The sequence below is a fragment of the Musca domestica genome, unplaced genomic scaffold (assembly GCF_030504385.1).
Source record: "Musca domestica strain aabys unplaced genomic scaffold, Musca_domestica.polishedcontigs.V.1.1 13, whole genome shotgun sequence".
NCBI lineage: Eukaryota > Metazoa > Arthropoda > Insecta > Diptera > Muscidae > Musca > Musca domestica.
Genome location: NW_026712172.1, coordinates 12893279 through 12915938, shown reverse-complemented (window position 1 = coordinate 12915938; position 22660 = coordinate 12893279). Strand labels below are relative to the sequence as shown.

The 22660-nt window shown below is 36.3% G+C and overlaps 1 protein-coding gene across 1 annotated transcript; it reads right to left on the bottom strand.

The window, feature by feature from the left end:
• Positions 1 to 2797: 2797 nt before the first annotated feature.
• Positions 2798 to 3821, bottom strand: LOC101890717 (retinol dehydrogenase 12-like). The gene has a single exon (XM_059118456.1). The coding sequence runs from the start codon at positions 3819 to 3821 to the stop codon at positions 2805 to 2807; it is 1017 nt and encodes a 338-aa protein (XP_058974439.1). The 3' UTR covers positions 2798 to 2804.
• Positions 3822 to 22660: the final 18839 nt, after the last annotated feature.

The window sequence follows — 22660 nt, the reverse complement described above, 5'->3', positions numbered from 1 at the left end:
TGAAAATGGTTAATGGTCTTTTGGCTGGGCAAAAAAGTGAAATATTATCAACCCACTTTTCAAATAAAGCGGCTGTGAGAAATTATTTAAAATATATTGGAAATAAGGAAGTATTCGAGAAAAAAAAAACTGAAATTTGTCACAAAAATTTTTTTTGTCGCTTTTGCACTGAAAAGTTGAAAACTTTTGAAAAACTATAAAAATAAATTATTAAAAAATAAATTTCGAAATAGTTGTAAGGGTGATTTTGAGCCACTCGGGAAGCAAATGGAAGATATTCGATGATTTTATTCTATGGGTGAAACATTTAACTCAAAATTGAAAAACGTCATCTATATCTATTCTATATCTACAGGGTGAGATGAAGAAACTGCAACCAACTTCAGACTGCTGTCATTTCTAAGCCACTCGTCCGACAGATGTTAAAATTATTTCAGTGACAGCTCATTATATTGTTTACAAGCGTACAAAAGCATTTTGGTGAAAATTTTCCAGAACAAAAAAGTTATTCGTGATGAAATTCAGGCGTGATAGTGTGATTTCTTTATATTTGGCTGGAAAACCGCAGGTGGCTATCGTTAGAGCACTCCAGCATTTAAATGTGAATACATCTTTTGTGTCTCGTGCCATAGCTCGTTACCGTGATACTGGTAGCTCGTAGCCTGACGTCAAGGAAGTGGACGGAAGAAAACCGACACAGCAACATCTGAAGAAATGGCTCGAAAAGTAAAGAAGCGATTTGATAAAAACCGAAACCGCGTCGCAGTGGCCGAAAAATGGCTCGTGAGCTGAACATATCGCAAAATTCCATTCAGCAAATATTGAAAAATGAGCTCGGGGTAAAGCCATTAAAATTCCAAAAAGTGCAAGAACTTATACCGCAACGGAAAGAAAGAAAATAGACTCAGAAGTTCTAAAGAGTTGCTTCGCTGGGCCAAAAGTGGTGAACTGCCGAATTTTGTTTTCTCCGATGAGAAAACATTCGCTGTCCAGCAGTTTGTAAACAAACAAAATGATGGTATTTACTTGCCAAAGAGGTTAGCTGAAAATGTACACCTTCGGTTGGCCAGCAGAACTCATGCGCCGGCCGTGCTAATGGTGTGGGCCGCCATAACAGCCGATGGTCGCTTTTCGCTCATACAAATCGACTGGGGCGTCAGAATAAATGCCGAATATTATAGCGAAAATATGCTGGAGGGTGTATTAAAGCCTTGATCATGCAAACATTTCTGGTCGCAGACCTGGGACAATCCAACAGGACTCAGCACCATTGCACGCGCCACCCAAGAATGGTTACAAAATGAGGTTCCTCGCTTCATTTCGAGCGCACAATGGCCACCAAAATCTCCGGATATTTTGGAGTATTTTGGAAAGCAAGGTTGGCACTAAAAAATACCAAAAGTGTCTATCACCTCAAGCAAGTGCTTCGCCGGGAATGGGCCAAAATACCGCAGAGCAACATTCGGGCAGTGTGTGACGGTTTCATTGGCCGTTTGAAGGCAATAATTCGTGGCAAAGGTGACCAATTCGAATAAATTTAAACTTATTCTAAAATGTAATGCTACTTCCGACCTTTTTATACCCTCCACCATACTATGTAGGGTATATTAACTTTGTCATTCCGTTTGTAACACCTCGAAATACTCATGTCAGACCCAACAAACTATATATATTCTTGATCAGCGTAAAATTCTAAGACGATTTAGCGATGTCCGTCTGCCTGTCCGTCTGTCTGTTGTAATCACGCTATCTTTCGAGCAAATTTAGATAGAAGGCTAAAATTTTGCAAACATATTTATTTTTCCAGTAGGCAGGTTAAGTTCATAAATGGGCCATGTAGATCCACGTTTTCATATAGCCCCCATGTAACGGTACCTTCCGATATTCGGTATTTTGATGATTTTAGCGATATTATTCACCGGAATTGCTTCAAATGTGGTATTTGAAGTTCGAAATTGATATTAGAGCCTAAGACAGAAAGTTATCTGTGCAGGTCCCCGTCTTCGTATAGCCTCCATATAACGGTACCTCCCTATATTCGATATTTTGATGATTTTAGCGACATTATTCACCGGAATTGTTTCAAATGTGGTATTTGAAGTTCGTAATGAGAACTACAGCCAATGACAAAAAATTGTTTATGCAGGTCTAGATCTTCGTATAGGCCCCATATATCAGTACCTCCCTATATTCGGTATTTTGACGAGTTTAGGTACAAAACCCACCGAAATTGTTTGAGATGTCGTATTTGAAGTTCGTAATGGATGCTACAGCCTGTGACAGAAAATTGTCTATGCTGGTACCTCCAAATATACCATATTTTGATGATTTTAGCTAACATTATTCACCGTTTATTTCAAGTTTCGTATTTGAATATGACGTGCAATGCCTATGTAGGTCCACGTCGTATAGACTCCAATATAACGGCTATATTCGGTATTTTTAAAATTTTAACAGAATTTTTTAAGGATTTTATTTTTTGAAAATTTTCCAATTTGTTCCAAATGGTGGAGGGTATTCAAAGTTCGGCCCGGCCGAACTTACTGCTTTTTAACTTGTTTTTATCTCACCCTGTATATATATACCCTCTGTAGCCATAAGGCTGAGGGTATAATTAAATATGTTTCTTCGTTTTGCTTAAAACTGTCTGCGTCTTACTTTACTTTTTTCAAAAAAAAAAAAAAAAAAAAAAAAAAACAACAATGAAATCTAATTTTTTATTATTATCATTTATTATTTTGTGTATTACAACAACAACAAAGACTACCTCAAACAAATAAAGTATTACCCTCCTCTTACCACTCTCACTCCCCATTGATTTTCAATCCAACCATTTCTGCACTTTTCTGCCACAACCAATCGGCCATTTCGTTATCGCAAGCTTTTGCTACCAACTTCTGCAACTTCATGCGATCATAGTAGCCACCAGTCTTACCCTCCAAATCTGGATCTAATGCCAAGTAAATCGTAGTTTGGGCACCACCACGCGCTGAGCGTAAAGCCAGTTTTGTCAGCTGACTTGAAATGGCAAGAAAACGATTATTACGAAATAACTCCGTTTGCACCGACCCAGGATGTAAACAGTTGACGGTGATGCCGCTTCCCTTTAGCATTTGCGACAATTTGTGGCTGAACAAAACATTGGCCAATTTACTCTGGGCATAGGCACGAAAATCATTGTAGCTTTTCTCGCTGTTAATATCTTCGGTTTGTATACGGCCCAGGGCATACATCCAGGAACTGACCACAATAATGCGACTGGGAACTGCAGCTTTTAGATGATCCAGCAATAAATTGGTTAACAGAAAATGACCCAAATGATTGACGGCAAATTGTTGTTCGTAGCCTTCCGTGGTCAGTTTACGAGGTGTGGCCATAATTCCGGCATTATTGATGAGTATGTCCAAACGTTGTTCGTCTCTTTTGAATTGTTCGGCAAATTCCCTTACCGATTCGAGGGAACTTAGATCCAATCGGCGATTGAAGATTTTATTGTTACCCGTTTCGTAGATGATTTCTTGTCGTGCCTTTTCGCAGCGATTATAGTCCCTACAGGCCATATAGATGCGGGCTCCTCTTCTCGCCAATTCCAGAGCGGTTTCTTTACCAATGCCGGTATTACAACCGGTAATAACAACAACTTTGCCATCAATGCGATTTGTTTTGTAATACCTGGGACCTTCTTTGTATTTCCAAAGGGCAAAGAGAACAACAGCTGCAATTAGGCTGCCACAGGTTATGAGCAACGTCAAGCAACCCAAGGGGGTGAAACTGCCCACATATTGACACAGCGATTGATTTAGAATTTCCACAATATCCATGTTTTGAAATATTTGGTATTGCAAAAATCAAATTATCTATTTGCTGACTTCTTTAAAGTTTCGCAATTCGCTTTTTTGTTTTATGCTCTTTTTTCTGCTGCTGTGCGACACACTTCAAGCGCAAATTGATCCGTTGAGGCTACCATCTATGAGGCAACTGAACTGTATTACAAAGAGCAGTAAGCGTTGTGGAAGTGTAATAGTCGATCTTGCCATGTACAAACGGTGAACATAATCTGGGTAATGCAAAGCTTATTACAGCACTCACATTTGCTCTCTCTCCCTCTCTCCATCCACACAACACAAGATACAACTTAAGCGCGTTACATACATGTATGTTGCAAGCAAGAGAGCCATGCAAAATATGCCGAAAAAAGCTATGATTTTTATGAGCGTTAAAGCCACATAAAGCTAGTAATGGGCGAAGTAGTCTTTTAGCCGCAAATGGGCAGTACACAAAAATGCTCAAAGTAGGTCAGGTCTAAATTGGGCCATGCACACAGATTTATAACAGGTTTTTGGTTGTAAAAGACGGCTTTTATTATACCTTCAGTCATATGGCTACAGAGGATATATCTCATTTGATACGGCTAAAATTTACGCCAACGAAATAGCGGTTTTGGGGTCCTTGGCCATAGTGAACAAAATCCGTTTCAAGACAATTGAATACGAAGTCTTGCTATTTGGTGCCCACCATAGCTCTCGCAGGGTTATCAAACTTAGATCGAACTCGGAGATGGGTAATTTCTGTTACTTCTTTATGTACCGTCCCCATAAATGGTCAACATTTTCAAGGAGAATAACATTTTGCCACCAAATTTAAAGTTGTTAAATATTACGGAAAAAATCGAGCATTTTATGAAAGTCGAGCTAAAAATGATAATTCTTTAATGGACGTTTTGAAAAAAAAATTATCGGAAAGTATCCAAAAAAATGAAGGGAAAGTTCTCCAACGGCCACACTTTTGAAAATATTCGGATTAAGATTCCTCGGAATCCGTGCATTTAGGGCATCTAGAGTCTTCACCAACAGTGCAGATAACAAGAAAAAAAAGCAGATAATTTCGGCCGGGCCGAACTTTGAATACCACCCACCATTTGGTACAAATTTAACAATTTTCAAAAATATAAAATCCGTTAAAAATTCTGTTAAAGTCTTGAAAATACCTAATGTAGCCGTATATTAGACTCTATACGACGATGTGGACCTTCATAGGCAACTTTTGTCACAAGCTGTTACATCATTCAAATGTGAAACTTGAAAAAAAATCCGTCTATAATGTAGCTAAAATCATCAAAATACCGGATATACAGGGTTGCCCATATTCGACAGACCTTTGGGCCCATTCCAATCGACGAGGCTTGTCCGCAGGCAACATTCTTTGCGTCATGAATTTTGTACGGGAACAAATGCAAATCAATGCGAATAATCCGTTGTAAAGTGGACCGAGCCATGCCCAACTGCTGAGACCGGCGTTTTTGGGATGTTCTTGGGGACCTTTCAACACTGGGTCGTACGGCAGCGATATTAACGGCCGATCGCCTGACATCTCTGTCAAAAGTTATGGCGTTGCCAGATGGGTCCGTCGAATATGGACAACCCTGTAGGGAGGTACCATGGTGGTTATAAAACGTGGATCTGCACAGACAATTTTCTGTCATAGGCTGTAATATCCATTACGAACTTCATATGAGAAATTTGAAATAATTCGTTGTAGTTCCCATTACGAACTTCAAATATGACATTTGAAATAATTCCGGTAAATAATGTCGCTAAAATCCTCAAAATACCAAATATCGGGATGTACCGTTATATGGGGGCTATACGAAGACGTGGACCTGCAGAGACAATTTTCATTCATAGGCTGTAGTATCCATTACGAACTTCAAATACCAAGTGTGAAACAATTCCGGTGAATGATGTCGCTAAAATCATCAAAATACCGAATATCGGGAGGTACCTTTATATGGGGTCTATATGAAAACGTGGACCTACATAACCCATTTCCACTACCAAAAGTCCTGCAGACATAATTTATATTTGAGAAAATTTTTTTTCAGTCTACTTCATTTCGTTCGGAAGCTATAGTGATTTCCACAGACGGATAGACGGTCGCACGTCGTTAAATCGACATAGAATTTTATACAGATCAACAATATATATACTTTGTGGGGTCTAAAATGTATATTTCGAGGTGTTACAAATGGAATGACAAACTTAATATATCCTCCAGTGGAGGGTGGATGGTATAAAAAGTACAGGGTTGTCCATATTCGACGGACCCATCTGGCAACGTCATAACTTTTGACAGAGATGTCACATCGCTTAATGACATTACGCCTTTGAAGCGTCAGTCCAAGCAGATTTTTACCATGAAACAATACACGCTACGCGAGCGCTCTGAAATAGTTGAAATTTACATTAAACAGAAGAAGTCAATTTTGAAAACTCAACGTGCTTTTAAAACATTAAAAAATGTGAGAAGTGCGCCTTCTGAGAACACCATTAAGCGTTTTTACGAAAAATTTTCGACTGGTAAGGCTCTTTCTAATCCGAAGAGGCCATATAAAAGTCGACCAAGGCGATCGGCCGAGAATATCGCTGCCGTACGAGCCAGTGTTGAGAGGTCCCCAAGAACATCCCAAAAACGCCGTTCTCAGCAGTTGGGCATGGCTCGGTCCACTTTACAACGGATTATTCGCATTGTTTTGCATTTGTTCCCGTACAAAATTCAATTGACGCAAAGAATGTTACCTGCGGACAAGCCTCGTCGATTGGAATGGGCCCAAAGAGTCATGGGTCCGTCGAATATGGGCAACCCCGTATAGCGTTTCATTAAAGTCTTCAAGTTATTGGACACGCCTAAAATGCTGCTTCAAAATTGAGAATCACAAAATGTGAAAAAAATCACTTTACATATGACATTAACACGATGTGAAATATAGGCTTAATAATGAAGAAATAAACACGATCTCCTTTAAGTGTTTTTTCCTCTAATCTTCTTTACTATGGGTAACAACTTTACAAAGGAGATCAAATTGAAGTTGCCTACGACAAGATTATTTTAAATCCTGCATTCGTCTTACTTGCCATTCGTTTCCTGGGAAAAATCGTTGAAAATCCGGAAGCATATTTTAGGTAACTTTGCCTAGATTTCACTATTAATCATTCCCCGTAATCATAGGTCATACCTCGAGCAAATTCCTTCTTCATTCCTTCCTATTGTTGTCCATCATCAGCAATCGCATTTTCCATTGTGGTCTGATTGAAGGGTTTAGCCGACCCTTCAATGTAAATGTAAAAACCACATTTTAATTCGAAACATCAAGAGAATATCACAAAAAGTTTAATCCCTTACAGACCATCAGGATGTTCAAGGTATGCATGGAAGTTGAAAGCCGCAATGGTATGCCTTTGCAGCTACAATATCGCTTGTCGTCCACATTTCACAATGACCGAGGGGCGGTTAGGTTTGCTAGAGGAATGTTGGTGGTGGGTCTGAATGTCATTCTATCTCATGCTTACGTCGACAATGAACGTTGGTTAACATTAAAGTCTTAAGTCCACTTTGGAGGATGAAAGGCTGAATGCTGTTGTGTAAAAATTGCGGGGGTGTGGGTGACATTAGTGTTAATTGCAGCGTTAAAGAGGTTGATGCTAGCGGTAGTGATATATAGTTTGCATTATTCGTATCTTGGTGATACAGTTGTAGTACATAAATAAGTAATCTTTGAATGAATGAAAATTATTAATCAGAGAGAGGGCTAGAGATTGAGACAGAGATAGAGATATAGCGAGAGTACTACATAAAGTTAGTTGAAATCAAAAATGTCATTTGATAGTCAGAATCGAAAGCGCTTCTACATCATACATTGAGCAGACCTCTAACATATGGACGTTCCACGTTCAGGCGTGAAAATTGACAATATCGGTCAACTCAATCAAGTACCTCCCCCCAAAGGGTCAAAATTTTGAATAATAATTTAGGATTGTTAATTATGTAACTGTGTTTGTAAACCACTCACTCACTGTATGTGTGTTAGTTTGTGTGGATGTGTAAGTTTACGCCAGCTAACATATATATTTTTTAAGGTCAAAATCCTTACCAGCCTTTTGAATGTTCGGTATGTATTAAAGCCTGTAGAAAATTTCGCTACAAAGCTGTAGTTGTTGTTTCATGTTATAGTTGGGTGTTTGGTTTTGTTTTTTTTTCCTTTCTTCCAGTATCCTTTCATATCCGCTACGTTTGTGGTTTTTATTCGTTTGGATGTAGCCATTTGTTGGAATGTCAAGTTGTTGATTAGATGTTGTTGCTGTTCTACTGTCAACGACGAACGACAGTTTCTCTGTTTTGTGTAAATTATGACAACAACAACAATAGCAACAGCGACATCGGCAATACGACAACTTGTCTAAGTATCGGGAGCAGACAAAGAAGAATCTGAAAAAAAGGACGAAGTAAAACCATAGAATAAATCGGTACCATTCAATGTGAGGACATCAACAATTACAACAGAAATGAGCAAAACATTGAAGATTAAGTGTGTGCGGAAATTAGAAAATGCTGGAGAAGGAAGAAAAAGGGCCAAAAATTTGATAAGTGGAACATTGAAGTTGTGTGGTAGAGAAGGGGTGGGGGATGTTTTTTTGATTTACATTATAAACAATAACAAACAAGTAAAAAAGCTGCCCTCCACCATTTCGAACAAATTTAACAATTTTCAAAAAAATAAAATCCGTTAAAAATTCTGTTAAAATCTTGAAAATACCTAATGTAGCCGTATATTAGAGTCTATACGACGACGTGGGCCTGCATAGGCAACTTTTGTCACAAGCTATTACAATATTCAAATGCGAAACTTGAAAAAAATCTGTTTATAATGTAGATAAAATCATCAAAATACCGAATATAGGGAGGTACCATGGTGGTTATAAAACGTGGTTCTGTACAGACAATTTTCTGCTATAGGCTGTAATAGCAATTACGAACTTCAAATACTAAATTTGAAACAATTCCGGTGAAAAATATCGCTAAAATCATGAAAATACCGAATATCGGGGGTACCGTTATATGGGGGCTATACGAAGACGTGGACCTGCGCAGACAATTTTATATAATAGGCTGTATCATCCAATACGAACTTCAAATACCAAATTTGAAATAGTTCCGGTAAATAATGTCGCAAAAATCATCAAAATACCGATTATCGGAGGTACCGTTTTATGGGAGCTATACGAAGACGTGGACCTACATTGCTCATTTTCTGTCTTAGGATCTAGTATCCATTACGAACTTCAAATACTGAAATTGAAACAATTCCGGTAAATAATGTTGTTAAAATCATCAAAATACCGAATATCGGAGGGTAACGTTACATGGGAGCTATACGAAGACGTAGACATATAGGGCCCATTTTCTCTCCTAAGCCGTAGCATCTATTACGAACTTTAAATATTAATTTTGAAACAATTCCGGTAAAAAATGTCGCTTGAATCATCAAAATACCGCATATCGGAAGGCACCGCATATCGGGGGCTATACGAAGACCTGGACCTACATGGCCCATTTTCAATACCAAAAGTCCTGCAGACATAGTACACATTTGAGTAAAATTTTGTCAACCTACTTCATTTCGTTCGGAAGCTAGAATGATTTCCATAGATGGACAGCCGATAGACGGACAGACGGACGGACATTGATAAATCGACATAGAATTTTATGCTGATCTAGAATATATATACTTTGTGGGGTCTAAAATGTATATTTCGAGGTGTTACAAACGGAATGACAAACTTAATATACCCTACATACTATGGTGGAAATCACTCTAGCTTCCGAACGAAATGAAGCAGGTTGATAAAATTTTACTCAAATGTATATTATATCTGTAGGACTTTTGGTATTGAAAATGGGTCATGTAGGTCCACGTCTTCGTATAGCCCCCATATAACGGTACCTCCCGATATTGGGTACTTTGATAATTTTAGCGACATTATTCACCGAAATTGCTTCAAATTTCGTATTGAGAGATCTTAATGGATACTACAGCCTATGACAGAAAATTGTCTGTTCAGGTCCACTTCTTCGTATAGCCCCCATGTAATGGTACCTCCCGATATACGGTATTTTGGTAATTTTTAGCGACATTATTCACTATAATTGTTTCAAATTTGGTATTGGGAGATCTCAATAGTTACTACAGCCTATGACAGAAAATTGTCTGTGCAGGTCTACGTCTTCGTATAGCCCCAATATAACGGTACGTCCCCATGTTCGATATTTTCATGATTTTAGCAACCTTATCGGAATTATTTCAAATGTCGTATTTGAATTTCGTAGTGGGTGCTACAGTCTATGACAAAAATTTTTGTATGCAGGCCCACGTCTTTGTACAGTCCAAACATAACGGTTTTCAATTCATTTTCGGATTTTTTTAAATTTTGAATTTCCTTCCAAATGGTGGAGAGTATTAAAATTTAGGCCCGCCCGAACTTAGTTGCTTTTTTACTTGTTCCCTTTAATAATTGTATCTAGCTGCTTATTGTTTACAAACGTTTAACGAAATTAATATTTTCTTCATTTTTCTGGTTTTTTAGGAGAAGATCTCCTAAGGGTCAGGTGTGTTTTTTGCTTGAGAATTTTGCATGCATTTTGGTAACATCTTAAATTTGCTATGCCAAAATATTGCCAAGGGATGTGATTTAAATTTAAGATGAACATATACTTTTCTCAATTTCTTTCACATGACAGATTTTCTAAGTTACCCGCCAAATTTTTAATATTTAATTTAAGAAACCAAAGGGCCAAAAGTTTTTGCTGTGTTTCTGAGGTTTGGTTGATGAGACACAAAAAACACAATTCATTTTTATGCCAACGAATTAAAAAAAAAATACCTTTAACTTTTCCTTTATTCTGTCTCCTATATTTTTCCATCTCCAATATAACTTTCCCACATAAGAAACTTTTTGCTTTCATCAAAAAAAAAAATCTCAGTAACTGCTTGACATAAAATTTTCCCAAAACTATGCAAAGGAATTTTGCATTTGGAATTGATTTGGTTTCATTTGCACCCCCTTAATGAGAGCAACCAAAGCAAAACAAGTTTCGCCGTATTAATGACTTTCAGTTTTACTTCCTGTTTTGTGTAACGTTTTCTTACTCTCCTCTCTTCAAAAGCAACACAATAGAGGTCTAAACGAAATTCAACATGTCAAAGGGCAATTGTTACCATCTCTTGGCATAAGTTCCCACGTGGAACTCATTCTCTCTCGTTTCACATCTCTCTCAGTAACATAGAATCTTTATGTAGCATTCAGAGCATACATTTTGGATTGTGGAAATAAAAATGTTCCCTTTTTTCACATGCAAATATATGTGGTCAATATTACTAAAAATCCCAATGTTTTTCTTACTCTCTCATTCTTTTAAGATCTCTTTCCATTCTTTTTAGAAATTGGAGCTTATTTCAAATAACACTGCGCATATTTACTTGGTAGGGTATTATGTCTGTTATGTCTCCCTCTATCTCTCTCAGTTATATAAATGTTAGTGTGAGACTAGTTTCATGTGTACGACAAAAATCACTGCTAATATTTCATCTCTGCAATCAGTTTAACTTTTACTGCGTAAAGCATAACAATGCGAAAGGTAAGCTAGTTTCGTGAATAGCCACACGTGTGGTGCTATTTAATGCACTACGAATCTATAGCAAAATAAGCGATACTATTTTACCAAAAAATCAGGGAAAATTTAAAGGAAATCAAATCTAAAATATATTGAAATTATAAATACAAAATCATAAAACTTCGAAAAAGTGTATGTCCAATATAAAGCCCCTAAGAATATGTGTAAAATATTTTAAACTACAAAAATTTAGGCAACCATTTAAAATATTCCTAATTTCGATTTCCGCGTGCATGCGTTGAAATTTGTTGTCCCTTTTATGTTTTTGTTTTATGCTTTCCAAGTATTGTTGCTTTGTTTACCTTTAATTTGTTTGCCTTATACCCCCCACCCAAGTATGGAGGGTATATTAAGTTTGTCATTCCGTTTGTAACACCTCGAAATATACATTTTGGACGTCACAAAGTATATATATTCTTGATCAGCATAAAATTCTATGTCCATTTAGCGACGTCGGCGCCCTATCCGTCTGCAGAAATCAATCCAGCTTCCGAACGAAATGAAGTAGGTTGATAAAATTTTACTCAAATGTATATTATGTCTGCAGGACTTTTGGAATTGAAAATCGTTCATATAGGTCCACGTTTTCGTATAGCCCCCATATAACGGTACCTTCCGATATTCATTATTTTCATGACTTTAGCGACATTATTTACCGGAATTATTTCAAATTTGGTATTTGAAGTTCGTAATGGATACTACAGCATATGAGAGAAAATTGTCTGTATAGGTTCACGCCTTCGTATAGCCCCTAAATAACGGTACCTCCCGATATTCGGTATTTTGATGATTTCAGCAAAATTATTCCCCGGAATCTTTTTAAAATTCGTATTGGAAGATCCTAATAGAACGATGCATCCCAATACTCAGCATTTTCGTGATTTTAGCAACATTATTTACCGGAATCGTTTCAAATTTGACATTTGAAGTTCGTAATAGATTCTTCAGCCTAAAACAGAAAATTGTCTGTGTAGGTCCACGTCTTCTTATACCCCCCATATAACGCTACCTCCCGATATTTGGTATTTTTATGATTTTATCGGCATTATTTACCAGAATTATTTCAAATTTCGAATTGGAAGATCTTAATGGGTACTACAATCGATGTCTAAAAAATTTGTATGTAGGTAGGTGCATGTCTTCGTATAGCCCCCATATAACGATACATACCGATATTCGGTATTTTAACGATTTTAGCGACATTATTCACCGGAATTGTTTGAAATTTGGTTTTTGAATTTCGTAATGGATACTACAGCCTCAGACAGAAGATTGTCTGTGCAGGTCCACGTCTTCTTATACCCCCATATAACGGTACCTCCCCATATTCGGCATTTTGATTATTTTAGCTACAATATTCACCGGAATTGATTCAAATTTGGTATTTGAAGTTCGTAATGGATACTACAGTCTATGACAGAAGACTGTCTGTGCAGATCCACGTCTTTGTATAGCCCTTATATAACGGTACCTCCTGATATTTGGTATTTTGATGATTTTAGCGACATTATTCACCGGAATTGTTTCAAATTTCGTATTTGAAGTTCGTAATGGATACTACAGCCTATGAAAATTTCGTATGCAGGTCCACGTCTTCGTATAGCCCCCATATGGCATGAAAATAGGCTTTTAATAATAAATTAAAAATCGCATATAATCATAATCTTTGAGTTATATTTTTTAAAATTTTGTTTTCAGCCGTTTGAAACTTTAACCCCATCCCAATGTATATTTTTTTACATTTCACAAGTCTTACCAAATTTATAAATCTTCCTCTTCGTCTAGGCATTTCACTTTCATTGCCAGCACTTTCCTATTGCCTTAAATGTATAAATAAAACATTGTTAGTAATTTTAGTTTTAAACTTCTACTGCAAATATTTGCCAAGTATTAAGTTTATAACGATCTCCTAAAAGTATGCAGCATAATATTTTTCCTAAAATAGATTGGCAACAAAACTAAAATAACACAAATATAATTGAAACTTTGTCTTACAAAACAGTTGGAATTCAAAGAGAGAGAGAGAGAGAGAAAGAAAGAGATGACACCCAAATATTGTCTTCTCATTTTTTGTTGGCGTCAAGCTGTCTGCTAAAACGAACAAGCCTTCTCGTGTTGGTGGTAGGTACATTTTCGGATATCATAATTCATATTGAATTTGCCAAAAACCAAAGCAAATGTCTGGAGCACTACTAGGTAGGCGATAGCCGGGGCAAAGAAGGGGCATTACACAAAATAGTTTGTTTACCCAAGCCCTAGAATTCCAATGGCCAAAGGCGGCGGCGGGGATATATATATATGATAAATAGCTTACAAATTTGGGTGAGGATAAATGGAGGTAGCTTAGGGAAAAAAGTTTATTCTTTTAAATATCTTGGTTGGCCAAAAAATAAAATCAAAACAGCCAAAAATACATGTTTGCCGATATCTAGAGTGCTGGAATTCGGATTTGTTTTCTTCTCCCTCCCTCATTGACCCACCATATATTCTACTGCTTATTTTCAATATTAATTTTTCTTTTATTCCATCGTTGGCTTTTTTTCGATCCGGACAAAGAGCACGAGACCACCAGTCGTGTAATAAGATTTATGACTTTTCGCCACGCTGACTTTCAATTTGAACTCTGGCATTTTTGTGTGAGTGTTTGGGTATGTGGGCCGGTTTGCCAGGCATTCTGACAGCCTACATGTGCCCTACTCCTCCAGCTGTCAAACGATTTCCGAATAATCGCGTTTGTCACCATGCCATACAATAGAGAGAAAGTATAATTTTTCCGGTAGTCATGTTGATGTTGGCATTGGTGTATTGGTGTCGGATACCATAAGCTTTGTGCGATCACGGTAATATGGCAATTGTGAGAATTATATGTGCTTTCCTTTTCAGTGAATTTGCAAAATTTCTCTGTAGCTGCGATATTTAACTCCATGGCAGCAGCTACATTTCTTGGCAAATGTCAGTCGTTAGTTGGAGGCAGGTATTGGGTAAAATTGGATATTTTAAAAGATTTTTGTTTCCGTTGTCGTAGGGCTTCTTTGGATGTGAACAAGGGCTGGGTTACACATCATGTAAAAGAGACATACAATATGGGATTTTCAGAGTATAAAATACCTTTGGCATTATTATACCCTACACCACAAGGTTGTCAGGGTATTATGTCTTTGTGCATTTGTTTGTTCATAGTTCCTTTTGATGATCTGCATAGAATCACATTCTGAGTCGATTTATGCATGTGCGTCCGTCTGTCCATGTATTTTTGTAAGCAAATTACAGTTCGCATTTATTGCCCTATCCAGATGAAATTTTGCAAAATTCATTTGTTTGGCCCAAGGACGAACCCTATTAAAACTGGAGGTAATCGGTCAAAATTTAGATATAGCTCCCATATATATCTTCGTCCGATTTACCTTTTATTGTGCACCAAACGTGTAATATCAGTATGCAATTTTGCACATACAACCAAATTAGACCTGAAAATAAATATGCCTAATTTTATCGAAATCGGTTTAGATATAGCTATAGCTCCCACATATATTGTTCGTCCGATTTGTTATTTTTGTCGGCCGCAGCCGTAATATGCACCCTATGACAACGATATTTGGAGAAATATATCAACTACAGCTCCGAAATATCTTTGCTAAATTTTATCGAGATCGGTTCAGATTTGTATATAGCTCCCATATATATCTTCGTCCGATTTGTCTTTTATTGAGCACCAAATGGGATAGAATTTGGCACTTACGATCAAATTGTGTCTAGAAACAAGTATGTCAATTTTGGTGAAAATCGGTTCAGATATAGCTATAGCTCCCATATATATTGTTCATTCGATTTGTTGTGTTTGTCCTCCACAGCCGTAATATGTCCTCCGTATCTCCTCCGTTTTATACCCTCCACCATAGTATAGAGGGTATTATAAGTTTGTCATTCCATTTGTAACACCTTGAAATATACATTTTAGACCCCAGAAAGTACATATATTCTTGATCAGCATAAAATATTATGTCGGTTTCGAGATGTCCGCCCATCTGTGGAAATCACTCTAGCTTCCGAACAAAATGAGGTAGGTTGATAAAATTTTACTCAAATGTGTATTATGTCTGCAGGACTTTTGGTGTTGAAAATGGGTCATGTAGGTCTACGTCTACGTATAGCCCCCATATAATGGTACCTCCCGATATTCGGTATTTTGGTGATTTTAGCGACATTATTCACCGGAAATGTTTCAAATTTGGTATTTGAAGTTCGCAATGGATAGTACAGTCTAAGACAGAAAATTGTCTTTGCAGGTCTACGCCTTCGTATAGCCCCCTTTTACGGTATCACCCGATATTCGGTATTTTAAAGCACCCGTATAACGGCACCTTCCCATAATCGGTATTTTGATGATTTTGGCAACACTATTCACCGAAATTGTTTCAAATTTTGTCAAAAAGGTGTCTTTGCCGGTCCACTTCTTGGTATAGCACCCATATAACGGTACCTCCCGATAGTCGGTATTTTGATGATTTTAGCGACATTATTTACCGGAAGTATTTAAAACTTGGTATTTGAAGTTCGTCAGTGCAGGTCCACGTCTTCGTATAGCCCCCATATAACGGTACCTCCCGATAGTCGGTATTTTGATGATTTTAACGACATTATTTAACGGAATTATTTCAAACTTGGTATTTGAAGTTCGCCATGGATACTACAGCCCATGACAGAAAATTTGGTATTTTGATGATTTTAGCGACATTATTCACCGGAATCATTTCAAATTTCGAATTAGAGGATCTTAATAGTTACTACAACCTACGGAAAAAAATCGTATGCAGGTCCACGTCTTCGTATAGCTCACATATAGCTGTTTTCGTTTAAGTGGTAGTTTACCGATTTTTTAAAGTTTCAAATTCTTTCCAAGTGTTGGAGGATATTAAAAGTTCGGCCCGGCCGAACTTACCTGCGTTTTTACTTGTTCATACTAATTTTGCCAAATTTTGGTAATTTCAGTTTTTTGAAGGAAGAAATTATCCTTGCAAAAATAGGGTTACGTTTCGTGTAAACTTCATATGAAGGTATTCCCTGATTACATTTTCAATTGATTTGGCGATCATTCGTGACAAATCCTTGCGGACATACACAGAAGCCAAAAATGGGCTTGTTGTCTGGAAGTACAACTGAAATGTTTCAAATTATATCCGAAGAAGTTGTATTTTTGAACTGGAAAATTGGCTTCTAATAATAAATTAAAAATCAAATTCAATGATAAAATTTAGGCTATATATGTTTTATTTTCAGCCGTTTGAAACTGTCACCCTTTCCCAATGTATATTTTTGTTTGCATTTCACAAGTCTTACCAAATTTATAAATCTACCTCTTCGTTTAGGTATTTTACTTTCATTGCCAACGCTTTCCAATTGCCTTAAATATATAAATAAAACGTTGTTAGTCATTTCAGTTTTAAATTTTTTTTGTGGCCAGGGGATTATTGAGTTTCTATGCCGCCTGCAACAAATCTCCGCACTTGACCATTTTTAGTTGACAGGGGAGATGTGAGGGTTTTCTAAAGTTCTGGCCCCAACATGGGTAACTCCCACACTCTGAAAATTGCAAGCCAGGCATATGGAATGCATTTTTAGGTAAGTATTACTACTTCAACAAATGATAAGCATTTACTTGGTGGTCTTGTTGTATATTTTCAGGTCTATCCATTGATGCGAGATGTCTTCACAACTGATTTGAAAAAGCATTTTGATGGTTTCCCCGGATAATCTTTTGCAATATTAGTAGTGAGTAAAAATATGAGGTCTCTGAGGATTGTTTGGAGGTGTTACGAAAGGAATGTCAAATTTTGGCCATAAAAAACATAAGATTCGATAAAGAACAAAATGTTGAATTTAAACATGGTTTTAAATGGAATAACACCAACACAAACGAGGAAAACTTACGAATTGGGAATAGCGATCTTGGCATCAAAGATAATTTTAATCAGGTTGGCCATTAATGTATTATTTTTTCAAAAACCAATGTACCATTTTACAATTTTTTAAACCCTTTAAAATAAAGTTGTAAAAATTTAAATTTGAAGAAAATGTCTTCGGCTTAACGCCCTTTCAAAGGGTGATGGAAATGCAATGGATAGATAGATAAACATAGAGAGGTAAGTAAACGGATCAATCTAGGATAGCAAAAAGTAGTAAGGTGTCACGCTGAGAGTAGTTCTCAGCGAGTGACTTTTCCTAGGCCTAGCTAGCCTAGCCTTTTCACGGAAAAAAAAAAATAAAATAGAGAATATAGCAGTCAAATGAGTTCAGGTAGTAAAATGTGGTGTTTTGAGAGCTACAGAAAAGTTTCTCGAAAAAAAGAAGAACAATGAAATTCAGAAAAATTCATGAAGTTATAATTTGAATTCAAGTACTGTCAGTATAATTTAATGCTTGAAGATTATTTCATGCAAATTAAGAGCGCCTCAAATGGTCAATACGCTTAGTTCCATTTTGACATATTTTTACCAAGATTTCGGCCGGTATCTCAGGAAGAATTGCTTCAATGTTTTCTTCCAATGCGGGCTCGTATGTACAGAGTGAGATACAACAAAGAAAAAAAGCTGTAAGTTCGACCGGGCCGAACTTTGAATACCCTCCACCATTTGGAACGAATTTGGCAATTCTCAAAAACAATAAAATCCCTTAAAATTCTGTTAAAATCTTAAAAATACCGAATGTAGCTGTTTTGTTAGGGTATATACGACGACATTCGGCATAGACGACGTTGCACTATTCCTTGTTTTTGGGAGTGTATGAGAAGGTTCAGAAAATCTGTTGTGCAGTTTTTCTTTGCCATTGATGTAAGTGCATTATCTTTCGAAGTTTCATTGCTTCTTTGCAGATAGAATGAAAAATGCCATTTACTTGCGTTTGAAAAGAAAAACTCGCATTAGCTTATATGAAGTTCGCATTACGTTTTGCATTTTCTCTGTGTGAGGACAAAAAAAAAAAAAAAAAAAACGTTTCTTAATTGTCGTCTATATAAACTCATTTAATCGCTTAAACAGATTCATGTATCCGTCCATAAGAGATGTGCTATAGTTTACACCCATTTTATAACCTCCACCATAGTATGGAGGGTATATTAAGTTTGTCATTCCGTTTATAACACCTCGAAATATACATTTTAGACCCCACAAATATATACATTTTTGATCTGCGTAAGATTCTATGTCGATTTAGTGATATCCGTCTGTAGAAATCACTCTTACTTCCGAATAAAATGAAGTAGATTGATAAAATTTTACTCAGATGTATATTATGTTTGCAGGACTTTTGGTATTGAAAATGGGCCATGTAGGTCCATGTCTTTGTATAGCCCCCATATAACGTTACCCCCGATATTCGGTATTTTGATTATTTTAGCGACATTATTTACCGGAATTATTTCAAATTTGGTATTTGAAGTTCGTAATGGATACTACAGCTATGACTGAAAATTATCTGTGCAGGTCCACGTTTTATAACCCCCATGGTACCTCCCTATATTCGGTATTTTGATGATTTTAGCTACATTATAAACAGATTTTTTTTTTGAGTTTCACATTTGAATATTGTGATGGCTTATGACAAAAGTTACATATGCAGATCAATGTCGTCGTATAGATCCTAATATAATAGCTACATTCGGTATTTTTAAGATTTTAAAAAAATTTTTAATGGATTTTATTTCTTTGAAAACTACCAAATTCTTTCGAAATGGTGGACGGCATTTAAAGTTCGGCCCGGCCGAACTTACAGATTTTTTACTTTTTACTGAGAATTATCTTAAACAATTATCAGCTGTCTTAAGTAATCGATGAATTCACATAAACTGAAGCTTGCGAAGCATTTGTCTATAGGGATTAATGCTGCTTTGAATGAAAAGTTTATATAAAACAAGTAAAAAAGCTGAAAGCTGGAATACCCTCCACCATTTAGTACAAATTTAACAATTTTCAAAAAAATAAAATCCGTTAAAAATTCAGTTAAAATATTCGAATCGAATGTAGCCGTATATTAGGGTCTATACGACAACGTGGATTTGCATAGGCAACTTTTGTAACAAGCTATTACAATATTCAAATGCGAAACTTGAAAAAAATCTGTTTATAGCTAAATCATCAAAATATCGAATATAGGGAGGTACCGTGGGGGTCATAAAACGTGGGCCAGCACAAACAATTTTCCGTCATAGGCTGTAGTATCCATTACGAACTTCAAATGCGGAATTTGAAAAAATCCCGGTAAATAATGTTGCTAAAATCATCAAAATACTGAATATCGGGAGGTACCGTCATATGGGGGCTATACGAAGACGTGGACCTACATGGCTCATTTTCTGTCTTAGGATGTAGTATCCATTACGAACTTCGAATACCAAAATTGAAACAATTCCGGTAAATAATGTCGCTAAAATCATCAAAATACCACAAATCGGGAGGTACCGTTATATGGGCGCTATACCAAAACGTGGACCTACATGGCCCATTTTCAATACCAAAAGTCCTGCAGACATTTGAGTAAAATGTTATCAACTTACTTCATTTCGTTCGGAAGCTAGAGTGATTTCCACAGACGGACAGACGGACGGACATTGATGAATCGACATAGAATTTTATGCTGATCAAGAATGTATATTCTTTGTGGGGTCAAAAATGTTTATTACGAGGTGTTACAAACGGAGTGACAAACTTAATATACCCTCCATACTATGGAGGAGGGTATAAAAACGGATTTTATGAAGTGTTAAGAATCATTTACCTCGTCGATAAAGACACATTCTGACTCTATCCAGCTCTTATTTAAACATGCTCATCAGCCTGTCTATAGAGACTTTCAACAGCCCGTCTGTAGAAAGGTCTTCGTCAAGTCTTTAGGGGCTGCTTTCAGCTCGTCTTTATAGATGGCTTCCAGTTTGTCCATAGAGATGGCTTTCAGTTCGTTTATTATGACGTCTATACGGACGGGCTTCAGCTCGGGTGTCTTCGAGGGCTTCGAGACGATATTCTGGCCGCTAAACATTTTTTAAATTTGATGCTATTTCCGACATTTTCTGCTTTCATTCAACAAAGTTTAAAAAAAATTAAAAATTATGACGGCCTTCTGGTTGTCCATTGAGATGTCAATTGGTCGTCCCAACGGAATCCCTATAAACGAACTCAAGGGAGTCCCTATATACGACCCCAAGGGAGGACGACCAGAAAGTCGTCTCTATAGACGACAAGAATTGTCCCTAAGAAGACGACCATAAGGGGGTCTCCATATACGAACTCAAAGGAGTCTCTATACACGACCCCAATGGGCTCCCTATAAACGAACTCATGGGAGTCTCTATATATGACCCCAAGGGAGGACGACCAGACTTGAGTTTGTTTATAGGGAGTCTGTTGGGGTCGTGTATAGAGAATCCTTTGAGTTCGTATATGGAGACTCCCTTGGGTAGTCTTTAGAGACAATCTTGAGGATGTCCCTAGGTTCTTAATTTACTTCGTCTATAGAGACTTTTTTCGTTTCGTTTTTAGAAACAATTTTGAGGGACCTGGGGTCTCCATTGAGTCTATAGAAACTTCCTTGGGTTCATCTTGATAAAATCATGAGGGTCTTCCTTTAGTTGGTCTGTAGAGACTTAATTGAGTTCTTCTATAGAGATTTACTTCAGCTCGGCTATAGAGTCCTATTCCGGCTCATCTGTAAAAACTATTTTCATTAAATTTCTGTTTTTCTTTTGTTTTTGTTAATTATACATTACTTCAGAATACTCAAATATGTTCTTAAGTTTTCTAAACTAAATTTCTTTAATTAATTGTACGTGTTACAATCTTGATTTGTGGTTTTAAAAATTCGTTTGGAACAATTTCTTTGAAGTACTCTTGAATACTTCAAAATACCACATTTCTAATTCGCACGCATGGACACTTCAATGCAAAGTCTCTATAATACTTATAAAATCACACACTCTCAGTGAAAATTATTCTTTGAAAATTATGAGATTAGAATGAAGCAATTATGTATTTTAAGTATAAACTGAACATTTTATTTTGGAATTTAAAAAAGTAAATAGCTGTAATAGTTTAAAATTTTGATTACATATTTCATGGACATATAGTTTGAGGCTCTCCCACCTAGTGACAACAACTGCAACTACTAAGAATAATATGAAGTAATGGACAATAGTTCTGATGTAGGTAGGATTTGTATTCATTGGCTCTCCCTCCTACTCGACAATGTATTTTTTTCATTTTGTATGTAAATATCCCATTTATTTGTCCAGACTAGTGAAATGCACTCATTCGTATACAAACACACACACACTCACAAATTGTTAGTTGTGGCTTAATTGTTCACTCATTTAGTATTCTCATAAATTATTGCATACTTTTAGGCGCGTCTAATAGAATTCAAATGCATTTGCTGCAAATTAGTTTTTAACATAGGAAAGTTGCCGTTACCTGAAGCGATTTATCGAAATGCAAATATTTCAACTGAATAAATATTCAAATGCCGCATCGAGAGAAATTCATTACAAAATAGAATAATAAATCAAATGAAATGTTTTTGCAAACAAAAATTGAAATATAATTTTTGAAATGTTAAATATAAAACAATAGCAATTGGATTTAAAAATAATAAATAAAACGTCTATTCTATGACTGCAATATATTTTCATTCAGTAATTATAAATGTATATTGTTTAAACATAATTTGTATTGGAGTGTATTTCCATCTGCAAAGGCATTGCTAATAAAGTTTCGATAATAGTGGAGTTAAATAAAAGTTTAATTTATTTTTATTATAGAGCTGAACATATACACCTGTCAAAATGCATATTCCTGAATCTATAGTATATGAACAAGGTAAAAATGGAACTTGTTTACTTTCACTTATTTAATATTAGAATGGTTCCTTGATTCTGCAATGGAAATGTTAATTAAAGCGACACTTTAACTATTTAAGGCAAAAAGCACAGAAATATTTGAAAAAAAAAAATTATTACTAAAAGGGGGTTTGTTAAAAATCCTCAACGTTTTAGCCAGGAGGTTTTGGGTCGTGAGTTTTGGCAGGAAGTTCCAAAAAAATGTTTTTACAAAATATTTAATGTTTTCGAAATTAAACGGGGAACAAAAAAAACTGGAATACAATATCTAAG

Bases quoted from the DNA above. Each gene is read 5' to 3' on its own strand.
- LOC101890717 (XM_059118456.1), bottom strand. From the start codon at position 3,821: ATGGATATTGTGGAAATTCTAAATCAATCGCTGTGTCAATATGTGGGC.